General features: G+C 41.6%; 2 protein-coding genes across 4 annotated transcripts in view; one reads left to right on the forward strand and one right to left on the reverse strand.

The window, feature by feature from the left end:
• Window positions 1–3,152: 3,152 nt before the first annotated feature.
• Window positions 3,153–8,807, reverse strand: ENY2 (ENY2 transcription and export complex 2 subunit). Of its 2 annotated transcripts, XM_050891383.1 has the most exons (5): window positions 8,792–8,807; window positions 8,301–8,394; window positions 6,380–6,450; window positions 4,322–4,396; window positions 3,153–3,417 (listed from the first exon to the last, which is right to left on the reverse strand). In XM_050891383.1, the coding sequence occupies exons 2-5, from the start codon at window positions 8,366–8,368 to the stop codon at window positions 3,341–3,343; spliced, it is 291 nt and encodes a 96-aa protein (XP_050747340.1). In that variant the 5' UTR covers window positions 8,369–8,394; window positions 8,792–8,807; the 3' UTR covers window positions 3,153–3,340. The 2 variants fall into 2 exon arrangements, with proteins under 2 accessions (XP_050747340.1, XP_050747339.1); XM_050891382.1 differs by lacking the exon at window positions 8,792–8,807 and having other exon boundaries at window positions 8,301–8,539.
• A 310-nt stretch (window positions 8,808–9,117) lies between these two features.
• Window positions 9,118–12,082, forward strand: part of NUDCD1 (NudC domain containing 1) — a 51,659-nt gene continuing 48,694 nt past the window's right edge. For both annotated transcript variants that reach the window (XM_050892021.1, XM_050892018.1), the window contains exon 1: window positions 9,118–9,235. In XM_050892021.1, the coding sequence (XP_050747978.1) occupies window positions 9,118–9,235 (118 nt within the window). The remainder of the gene's footprint in view (window positions 9,236–12,082) is intronic.

The raw sequence follows: 12,082 nt of genomic DNA on the forward strand, positions 1-12,082 counted from the left end.
GCTACACCAGTTTACTCTAGCTGTTATCTGATCCATTATTTCAATGTCAATTTACAAACTGATTTTATTTTTTACAGGCTTGTCTACAAAAAGACCAAGCTGAATCAGCTACTAGAGTGTATATATAGGACTGCCATCTAAAAGAAGTATATGCCCACAGCTGAGGTCATTCACATCAATCCTAAATTGTCACTTCTTGGCTGCCTAGTTCTGGGTGCTGTCTGCCTTTGTTAGGAACAGATGCATTTCATGACATTGAAAATGCTGAAATTTTGCAGAAAATGTAGTTAATGCATCTATCTGTCTGTATATGCTATAGGTATGCAACCTTTAACAGCAGAGATCATCTTATTTTTCAGTGTGTGAAAAAAACCTCAACAGGATAATAATGTTCTGGCTAAATCCTGAATGTTACCGATTGTTTTCAATACTCAACCAAATGAGTAGCAACTGAGATTGTGCACAGAACAGTTTGCAAAACAAAGCCACCCTGTGCATCTGAGAAAAAAACCTGCAATTAAAACAAAAATATGAGGCCACTAAGGGGACCTATTTATTCCTCAAGAAACCATCTCCCATTGCTGCTATCACCCCAAATCTAACTTCATTCTTAGAAGATCCATCAAGATACCTCTGACCAGTCTGCTCCAGTGTAATTTGGATCTGCACATGTTGTCAAACATGCTTTTTGCCTAGGTACTGAACGGAGGCTGCACTGGTGTGATTCACAGAACTCACTGCGGGAACACGCGGTGTTCAGCTGTTTACATCAGAGAGCAGCCAGTGTTACCCTGAGACAGGAGCCGCTGGTGTGTCTCTGGAAGGCAGTCACTGTCTCCTCTTCCTTCTGGGTCTCTGAATGCTCCTGCATTTTAAGCCAGTCTGGGCAGAACTTTAAAACTTATTTTTGGAAGCATGTGAAACAGCTATTTGTCAAGCCTTTAACTTCAGATTGGTCAGCACAACTTTCTGAAAATTCATACAGCGTTCAGTCTTTATTCTGTGCCAAGCATGACCTGCCTACAGCGGAGAACTATACTGCACTTACAGCAACTGCACTTCAACTGTCATGTTCTAGATGGAGGCTCAAATGTTTACTAATCAGACAACAAGCCTTCCACAGTTCGGTGTATGAATACCTTAAGTCTGGCCCTCTCCCATCACAGTGAAGGAAATCAAGTGGAAGCTCTGGAGCAAGTTATTGTGTGCCCATGACACACGGCAGCCATTCATCAAGCAAAGACTTTTAAAGTCACGTGCAAAATATCATAGAACATCAGCAAAGACCTCTAAGAACAAAAGAGTAAGAATACGGAAGATATTTTACAGCCTTGCTATATATTAAACATACACTCAGCTAGCGTATATTCTGCTAGATTGCGTGAAGAAACATTCTGTACTCCATCAGTTACTAGCATTGGGTAAATCACATCCAGAATGAAGAGCTCAGAATAAATATACATATATGCAATTCAAACAGAACATATTCATTGCAAATGAAGTTGCAATCAAATGTTGAATTAACATACTCAATGCAAATGAACTTTTTAAAAAACAAGATGGACTTTTAAGTGGAAGAAAGAATTTTCTTCTAACATCCACCATTATTTAACAGTGTAGAGACAATGACATAGAGCAAGTATGCTCAAACTAGCATGAAGGTAGATTTAAAACAGCACAGCACAGGCCCTCAGAAGGAATATCTGTATCCTGCAGCAGATCCCTGATCCTGGCTCCTGTGATGTTCCAGTCTCAGCAGGAACCTGGTCTTGTGTAGACAAAAGGTGTTCATGACCGGTTACATCTTCTCCCATGGAGCGTCGGTATTGCCCAGTTCAGACTGACTGTTGTCTAGCGCCAGACTTCACCTTTGGCTATCGCTAGACTCTTCTCTCACGCCTGTTCCCCAATTCGCAGTCTGAGCAGACAAGTTAATAAAACACTCGCAGCCTGGCACTGATAGCCCTGCCGCTGCTGTTTCACCCCAGCCCTGTGCAGGTGACTGGCTCGGCTCAGCCACAGCCTGACTTCCCAGTGAGCACACACCGCGGGAAGTAAGCACTTCGCTCTGTAGCAGAACGCATTATTTTTCTCTTCGAAAGCAGAGGGACTGGGAGGCGCAGCGGGGCGGGAGACCGGAGGGGGAGCAGCCACCACCCTGCCCACGCGTGAGGCACGGGTGCCCCCGAGCGGCTCCTCGGGTAGGAGCTCGCAGTGATGACTGCGAGGGGGAATGACACAAATCCACTGGAGCAGGCACGACTTCCTAAGCTCCACTCTTCAGTGACAGTTTTTTAGAGTATTCTTCTAATTAGGAGCATGAAGATTATGTTAAGTCAATTCATTTTTCACTGTAGCCAAGTCACAACAGTATCTAACTGCCCATTCAGTTTCTGCTTATGCTTCTCCTCCACTTCATAATCTATTAGACACCTCAAATCAAAGCTGGCAAAAATTAAACGTTCTCACTTCAAAGCCCCTTTCCTGATCCTTTCTTTTCATCAGCTTTATTTTTGCAGCTATTTATAGACCTGGCTGATGTTGCACTTCCAGGTACAAGAATTTAAAACATATCATCTTAAGAGACTTATGTTGGCAAATTATTGCATTACACTTATATTTCAAGAGGCCTCAAAGATCCACATAATTAAAAATTACCAGTAATACGGGCAAAGCTAGAAAACAGTAGTTGTTGTGGATCGGAATAGTGACTCTTTTTAATTAAAGTAAATGTGAAGAGAGAATTACTGATGAAAGATACGACTGCCTTTTTTTGTTTGAAGAATTCAACCTCTTCTGAATTACTGAGTATTTGCAACACAAGTCAGAGTCTTCAAACCACTCACTCTCTAGCAAAGAAGTACCAAGAGGAATGCCACCAACAGTTTCATGTAGTCTTAACTTCTTCATGCTGTCCAGCTACTTACTCAGGGAAAATTAGAAAGGATATGCTCAGTGGTATGTCATATCCCTTTTTCCACAGACCTTTTTCCCCCTTTCTGCATTTCTAGTTAACATACTTGTTAATCACGCCTCTTTTTTTGAAAATCTGAGCAAGTTTGCACAACCGTATAAAATTACGGATTATTAAAAACTGGAATAGGTGACACATTACAGTGCGCTGATAGAGAGAAGAGCCTTAGAACCACAAGTCCACAAAATTTTTTATTAAAATAACACCAAGTTTAAGAAATCGATGCAGTGCAAAGAAACTTCAACTCATTGTACAAAAAAAAAAAATAATGATTTTCCATCCTTAAGTATGTAAACTGCATTCCAATCCTGACATGATTGACATAATACAGAAACAGAAACACTGTATCCCAGACGAATGTCAAAGTTAAAGACTGGCATGCTGGGCAAGGAAGGTTCTTATTCTTTGCAAGAGTTCTTTCTTTACACTGTCTGGTACCAAGGCTGAAACACAAATAAGAAAGCAAGAAGTAAAAAAAACAAAATGGAAAATACGCTAATACCAACCTCTTACAACAGCTACTTCTATTCTTTGTTTGTTCTTGCAATTCTGTTAGTACCTAAAGTAACTGAAGCTACTTGATTTTCATATAGCACATCAGTATTTTTCCCATTTAAAACAGGCTAAAATTGAAGTCTATTGAGAACACTGTTGTTATTGGTAGTTTTTTGCCTAGCCACAGTCAAGAAAATTGGAAAGTTTGAGGGAAAGGATTATTCAACACTAAACATGATATAATCACCAGAAACTAGTTTGATTATTCTACCTTTTTCTTCACAAATCTAAGACCAAAAAAAAAAATCTCAGCCATGACCTCAGGGTAAGGGTCTTCAGCAAGTTATTTTGAAGGCCTATTTTTATTTAAAACTTAATGAAGTTTCTCCCACTAACACCAAAGCCTATTAGAGAGTCCAAGAAGAACTATATAAAGACTGCAGTATTTCCTTAAGAGATTCCATTTTTCTGTATTTGTATGCTTTCCTCTTCCCATTACACTAGTACTGTTAGTTCAGATTTTCCATCTTAAAAAGAATTGGAATTTTAAAACATCTCTGCTGCATACCTCAAGTTTTCTTGGGACCATTAAGTCAATTATAAAGATGAATACAGACTCATGAATAAATAAGGTAACCTGCAAAAGTAGTCTACACACACAGCTCATTACAGATTTTGAATGGCTGTTACATAATACAAATTCACGTTTTATTTGTAGTTAATATCAAGCTATTAACATTCTTCCTTGAATGCAACACAGGCAAGTTCATAATGTTGCTTTCAAAATATTAATGAAATACAGGTAGGTAAGTTTATCGATGTACTACCACATCCATGTTTGCATTTTCTTACCTCTGCCTTTGGGAGTGATTTCTGCCACCAAATCATCAACAGTAACATGCTCTAATCCTTTTTCTTTAATGACATCTGGGGAAGACCAAGAGCGATATTTTAAGTCTTTTAATCCATTCATTAGAAGACAAAACCTGTGCCAATGATTAAGAGACAAAACCTGCATGCATAGGTCATCAGAGAATATGAAGTAGCATGTGACCTAAATGTAGGTTATTAACTCAGTACCTACTGCATTGTACAGTGGATTTAGCCTCTCATTCATACCATAGGTTTAAGGATGGGAACTTGTCACTACTGGTGCATCTTGATCAGCTCATATTTTAAAATCAAATGTTACAAAGTTTAAGCTTATCTGAGCACTACCAGATGTGCATATTACTGGAGTGTTGTAGCAGTTCACAAGTTGGTCCGCTTATCTCTTCAAACACATTATTTACATAATAGTGAGAAAGAGATGCAGTTGGAAAAAGACTTTGGAACATACAACAAGGCACAGCACAGGGACAGTAAATACTTACTACTCTTCCTAACTGGTTTAAACAACATCTCTCTATATATTTCAGCAAAGTAAAAAAGTGTATCTGAAGGAAAGGTATACATCTACAGCAAAATAAAAGTTATGATAAGATATACTGTATGATTAATACATACCACTATTTAAACAATTGTCTACTTATCATGCCTTGAAGACTACTGAAAAAGGCAGAAGTCAATGCTGAGAAGAAACCTCAATTCAGTAGCATAAACCTAAACTATTTTGTCTAAACATGAATGTTTTTAACTGTAGATCTGTACATAGGATTGATTGTCCCCAAGACACTAAATATGTTTTCTGAACTGACATCACATGAATTATTTGTAAACTGTTTTTCTTGGCTGAATTTCCTGTAGAAATTAATCCTGGATCGCTCAGTTATTGGCCCTAATCCACAATGGCAAGAAGCTCTAGAACAAGCTACTAAAAAAACCAACAAGCCACCCCACCCCAACAAAACACAAAACCAACAACAACAAAAAAAAACCCCAAACCCCCAAAATTCCTCTCTGTCCTTTCTTTTGGAGGTTATTAGGCCCTTAACAGGGACAAATGAACTTATATTTGCATTCTCAGCAGCTACAGTTACAGTTCAAAGTACTAATGTAAACCAAATAATTTTACATAACCTTACTATAGCAGAGTATAAAGCGTATAGTTGAGAAGGCAGACAAACATCCCTTTCGCTATCTGTACTATTGAAATGGGTAATCTCTGGCAGTGCCACCAGGCAGACAACTGCAAGCACGAATCATTTCAGCCTTCTCTGCAAATCCACCTACGAAAACAATTTAACACACTCAGCCCTACAAAAAGAAAAACTTTGTAATGGAATATTGAGTTGCCGGGCACGATAGATCAAATCAGAATTAAAGCAAAACCTCAAGGGATTTGTTATTTGCTTTAAGGAAATTTCATCATGCTGTAATGTTCCTGGATGCTTAAATACTATTTATAAGAGTTTCATACAATTTACAAGTCAGTAAATTGTAGTAATGCTAAATACTTAACTCAAAACTAAAGATTTGTGTCCTCAGAGGTTCATCTGCTTGTTTTCTCTCATCTAAGTGCATGATCTTATTTTCAAGAATTGTATTCAGAAAGAGTACAAATGCACTTCTTTCTCTCCCATATGGGGACAACAAAGTTCTCTTAAGTTTCTAAGTTGCGTACCACTGTATTTGCTCCATTTTCCTTCATCTTGGTTTTTAATCTCCTGTGGTAAGGAAGTCATCTCTCTCAAAACAAAAAGCTGTATCATCATGAGTATTTAGGGAATCAATTCCAATACTTTTCTCAGAAGCTTAATAAGGTTCAGATCAGAGAAGAAGTTTCAAGATTTTTTTTCCCCAACATGGCAAGATGCTTTCTTGCATGCAAACCCAGTTGCCAGGGATATTTTCCTCTTGCCCAAGTCTCATTTAAATTGACTGTTAGGCAGTAAAGCCTTCATCTGGGACTTTTATTTGGCCAGAACCTCAGTTGATTACAAAGGATATTAGTTATTTGAGCACTGTTACCTTTGCAATGTGCCTTCAACTGATCCTTCCAGCCGCATTCAATTAATTTGGCTCTCAGCAACTCTTTAAGGCTGTTAAGACAATACACAAACTTGTTAGGAACAGCAAACATTCCTGACACCTTAAATATGCTTCAGTGTGAAAGCTAAGCCTACAATTACTACTCAGAGCAGAACTCCCAGACCAGCAGCAGAAATGGTTGAACAGCATGTGAATCCTAACCTGAATGAGTACCAGTTTCAGTTTACCATGCTGGACTATGAGGAGTTAGCAGCTCAGAAGCTAATTCACAGTATTTCTTCAGACAGCGTTGATGCTGCAGCCACAGAAAAGAGGTAGAAGCCCTTGAATCACTTGAACTGCCTGAGGCTACTCTGTTAGCAAATGTATGCTAACTTTCAAAGTTAGAATATTTCACCTGAAACCAGGCCTTCAAAATAAATAAAACCTTCCCCCTTCCTTTCTGAAAGGAGAATTCTGTACTACTGTCTTCAACTGCAGGCTTCTCTCCCCAGTTACACTTTACCTCGTGTTGGGTGAAGACGAAGGGATCGTGTATCTTATTTTCCTAAGCGTGGTTAGCAATTACAAGCATAAGCAACAAGGATTCAGGCATTAAATGGAGAAGACACACAACAATCTGCCGCAATGATACATCTACTCCATATATCAAAAGAGAATACTGAAAGCTAGGTATGACAAAATAAGCTTTAATATCTTTATCCTTTATTCCATCAGCTAGCAAGCCTACTTATCTTGTACCATCCTAAATAACTCTAGCAAAATTCTGGTTTTATGAATGAAAGGATTGCAGCAAGAGGCTGAACTGTGTAGGTCTAATCCTTTTTACTCAGTGAATTGCGCAGAGGGCAGATGAACTGAAGACAAAAAGCAGAGTAACAATACAGGTGAAATTCACTGCTTCTGGATATTTCTTAATTCAATAAATCTGAATGCTCTGTCTCTGATCATAGTACAGCTCTGATAAAGCTTGTTTATAATACAGCTTTTGACATCCTGTCAAAACTCTTCTTAAATTAGAATAAAATAGGTCCCAATACCATTTCAAGAAACTACTTGTTCTGCTGAAGCTCTGTGCAATCGCCAAGGGGATGGTCACAACCAGGAAAGAAGCAGAGCGTAGACACCATGTCAGTCTGCAAAAGGTTACACTAGGTACAGGGCTATGTGATGACCTAGGAGGAAGACTCCTTCTCATACGGGCCTTAAAAAAATGAAGGAAATAGAGCTTTTGGTGCATGGTGTTACGAATATAGTGAAACGATGAGGAGGGAAATGTCATAAGCACACTAGTGATATGTAAATACAACGCAAATAGAAGAGACAACAAAAGGCCAAAAACTAGCTGCCACACTACATTGCGTAATTTACTTGTTTGCCTTTATTGGGATCTCTACAATGACTTGCACAAGTGCTGTTTTATGTGTTCCACTGTATATTTCTTTCCCTAACAAGAGAAGAGAAAGGAACACAAGAAAAACTTAAAAGCAAAAAGGAAAGTTTTGTCTCATTCTCTTTGTCAGGAAATAACAAGATTTAACTGCAACAAATTGCATTTAATGGTGGTTCTTATATGAACCAAGAGCTTTCCAACACAAAATACCAGAATAAGAAAAAGCTTTAGAGTTCATAAGCCAACGACCCCATAAGCCAATGACCTCATCCTTTATCTTCCCAGCTTGTTTCCAAGTGTAAAACTAACCAAAACTGTTCAAAAGGCAAAAATAAGTTGTTGTGTGTTTTTTTTTTTTTAATATAGCTTTACATAATACATAAGACTTTCACATGCAGGCATTTGAAGAATTCAGAGTTAAGTTTATTTAATCTTTACTTCTAGGTATAGTTCATGTTTGATAATATTTAAAGCCTCTTACTGGCCTGGAGTAGGAAGCCTACTTACCGTTTTCGCTCTCCTGTTTCTATTAGCTTTTGGTTAATGGTTGCTCTCATCTGGGCATCTTTATTCATTTTGGAAATCTAGGTTTTTCACAAACCTACACAGAGCAGAAGAGAGTTTTGACAAGCATTGGCGTCACCAACACAACAAAAAGAAAAGCCACTTGCACAGAATTACATGTCCATTTACACATCCCCGCAGCTAACCACCGGAGCACCAGCAGGTGACCAGCTCAGGGGACGAGCACGCACACAGCAGCACCGCAACGGCATTCACCCGCCTGCCCTAGCGCCGGGGGGACCGGCCGGGCACCGGGCCGCTTAGCGCGGGCGCGGCCCACCCTCGCCGGGCGCGGCCTACCCCGCAGCCCGGCCCTCCCGCCTGGCGCCTCACCCGCCCGGCCCACCCAGCGGCTCCCCCGCCGCGGCCGGAGCGAGGAAGCGGGCGCTGTTTAAGGCGCCGGCATGCCCCGGCCCGGAGCACCCCCGCCTCACCCCGCCGCGGCGCCGCCAGTCCCCGGCGGCAGGAGGCGGAGCCGCCTCCCGGACGCACAACCCGCCGCCTGCCCCGCTGTCCCCTCGCGCGCGGGCGCCGCCGGGAAACGTAGTCCGCCAAGGTGCCGCCGGCTCGGCGCCTACAACTCCCGGCGTGCCCCAGGGCTCACGGCCGCGTTCGGGCCTGGACTACCGCTCCCAGCGTGCCCCGCCGCTGCCGGGCGCCAGCGCGGCCGTTCCCGTGGTGCTCCGCGGCGGCTCCCGCGCGTCGCCTGAGGGGCTGCCGGGCGGCCGCCTCTTCCCGAAGTTTTCCCCGGCGCCGCGGCATGGCGGGCGCCGCCCACTGCTCCCTGCGGGCCAAGCGCCTGCTCTTGGACCCCAAGTTCGAGGGCTACAAGCTGTCCCTGGAGCCGCTGGCCTGCTACCAGCTGGGTCTCGACGCGGGTGAGGAGCGGCGGTGGGTCCGGCGGCGTGCGCGGCGCGGAGGGGTGAGCCGGCCGGGCCTCCCCTTCGCCCTGCGGCCCGGCCGGCCCCTTGGGCTGCGGGGGAGGGTACCGAATCCGTCCGCGTTTCCCTCCGTCCTCTTGCGGTGCTCCACGGCCCGGCCCGGCCCAGCGGCCCTCGGTGCAAGCGTGCCCTGAGCTGGGGAAAGCCCGGGCCGCCTTACCGGGAGGCCTGCGCACCTGTCCTCCGCCGGGAACGGCGGGCGTTCAAGAGACCTAGCGTTTCGTCTCGATATTTCTCGTTATAATTGGCTGCAATGTTGTCACTGGTCGCCTTCCCCACCAGCCTCATGTGGCTTCATGGTGGACCAAGGTCTCTGACTGTTCTCAAATCATTGCCTTACAACTGTCTGCCCCTGTGAGGTTGAACTTAGTTTCTAAATGGGCAAGAAAATCTGTGTGCTAAACCTGGTCTTGGCTTGTGCAGATGTGGTAAGGCCAGATGGCCAGCTGAGGTAGTTCAAAGTGGTAGTGTACATGTGAGCGTGATGGAGTACATGCGATTTAGAGAAATATATATGGAATTAGTGTCTTCTACAGACTTCAGCAAATTAGCTATTTTTGTTTCTTACTCTGCCCACAGTTCAGAAGTGGATCTTCGGGCTATGCATTCCATGCTCTGCTTTGTCCGCTAAGCATTATTAACATTTGAGGTACTGGTCCATTAATGGGCTGATTCACTGGGAAGAACATTAGCACAAAATCATGCTGGGTATGTGCCTACAACCTTAGCCATGCCCCCTGAGATCTCTCAGCATTCTACCTTTATTGATTTGTGAAATTTACATCTTTTGGAAGGTGGATGAATTAGCTTCCTTTTTTTATAAAGCTGGGACAGTAATATACAATTTGAGTGGACTGATCTCTACCTCTATATACTTACTGAACAATATACCTGTCTACAAAGTTATCCGTTATGTGTTACTTTAGTTTTGTGTTGAATACATTGTATTAGTACTGGGTCAGAAAAGTATGTTTGCCATGGTGAATTGTCAGCAGTAAGATGGAAGCTCTATGCGAATGGTGTATTGAAGGACGAGTGAATGAGATTGAAGTGATACTGTATGCGATATCTGGAAAATTTAATAAGAGTAGCATTTTTGTTATGTATTTTGACATTTTTAGTGTAAGGATGATTTAGGTGTCACCTTTCAAAAGACAGTCCAAATGTGAGCGAGTGTATGTGTCTTAGGAGCATACTACAGCTGTGTCAAAGATGGCAACAGTTAGCGTGGCGTAGGTACAGTCTCTTAGTTTGTCCTTTATTTGATGTTCTGCCTATGGTCAAACAAGCTATGTTGTTCTTGAATAGTCAATTGTGCACCTATTCTAAATAGATGAGGATTACAGATTATTATTACAATATTTGAATGATGGAGTTGCTAATGGGGAGCTGGATCTAGTCAGTTCTTGTCCGTTCAGATGTTTTTACATAATAGTTATAGTAACCTATGTGATAGAAGATTGGTATGTGTGCCTGTGTTCTTTTCTTTCTCCACTTCCCACAGCACAAAGACCCTGACTCATTTCAGTCTAACTAATTCAGCTGTTCTACTAAATCATTAATACCAACTCACTTGTTCTGTTCTCTGTGTGTGTGTATGTGTATATATGTAGATATTGGTCCACTGGAGAGTGGAAAGCTTTTTTATTGTTGTTGTTTTTCAAAATTAGTAACATAAATATAAACCAAACCAGGCCCTATATCTGTCTTCTAGATGTTTTGTTTGTCCATATTTCAGCCTGCTCTTAGGCAATACAGCTGGCTCTCTCTCCTTGCTGGTTTTCTTCTGCTCACTTCAAGGCAGTTCCCTCAAAGTACAGAGATGTTCTGTACCTGAACTTCGTATTTCCTGGTGTCAGTGGTCTACATATGTGTTAGACTGAGGGCATCCTTCCATAACTTGACTTCTATGTTGCGCAGGAATAATGGGTTGAGTTGTAGAGACCATGGATGGTGTGTAGGCCATGGCTTTTTCAAATTACTGCATGGGAGAAGAAATTAATACTGTGTGAGAAGGCCAAGGACTTCTGCTTTCCAGCACATTTGTGAACAGATTAACAGTCTCAGAAGCGTGATGAAGAACTTGGTAGTTTGTGGGTTATTAAATTAATATTTGTCACTGAGTGAAGAGTTTGATTTTATTTCCTCGAAGTGGGAGTGAATAAAGTACAATAGCTGAAAAAAAAAAGTCAAATGTTTAGGAACACTGTCAGCATGACTAATTTCTGATTTTATTCACAACTGTGTGCAAAAACGTGGTAGTAGAATCTGGAAGATAAATGTAAAAAGGCTGTTGAATTTTTTGTTCATTTTCCAGGAAACTATTTCAGGAGTGCTTGTCTCAAATGAGCTAGGATTTGGAGTTCTGCCTGTGTGGTATCCCAAATTTCATGGCAGTAAGATGAACATGTGAGGTTTAGAGTACTTGGAATACATGACAATAAATAGAAATGGGTACTCGTTCTTAAGTAGAACTAAGTTAACTCGGCTGTAGTTGAAGTATTTATGCAGTGTTATTACAAACTTGTGTATTAAGCATTAGAGTATTAATCTTCTTTGTCAATATTTTCATCTATGTTTTTATATTTATCCATTTTTATGTATTTCACTGCTAGCTATAAAATAAAATGACCAAAAAAAATTAACACATGGAATTGATACAGGCTTCTACTACTGGAGCAGGTGGATAGCAGCACATGGTATTGTGGTGCAACTTGTGGTGTTTGTCATGCTCATGTGGACTACAATGAGCTTCATTTTCTGGCCATTGTGTAAAACTTAGTA

The sequence above is a fragment of the Gymnogyps californianus genome, chromosome 2, assembly GCF_018139145.2.
Source record: "Gymnogyps californianus isolate 813 chromosome 2, ASM1813914v2, whole genome shotgun sequence".
Taxonomy (NCBI): Eukaryota; Metazoa; Chordata; class Aves; order Accipitriformes; family Cathartidae; genus Gymnogyps; species Gymnogyps californianus.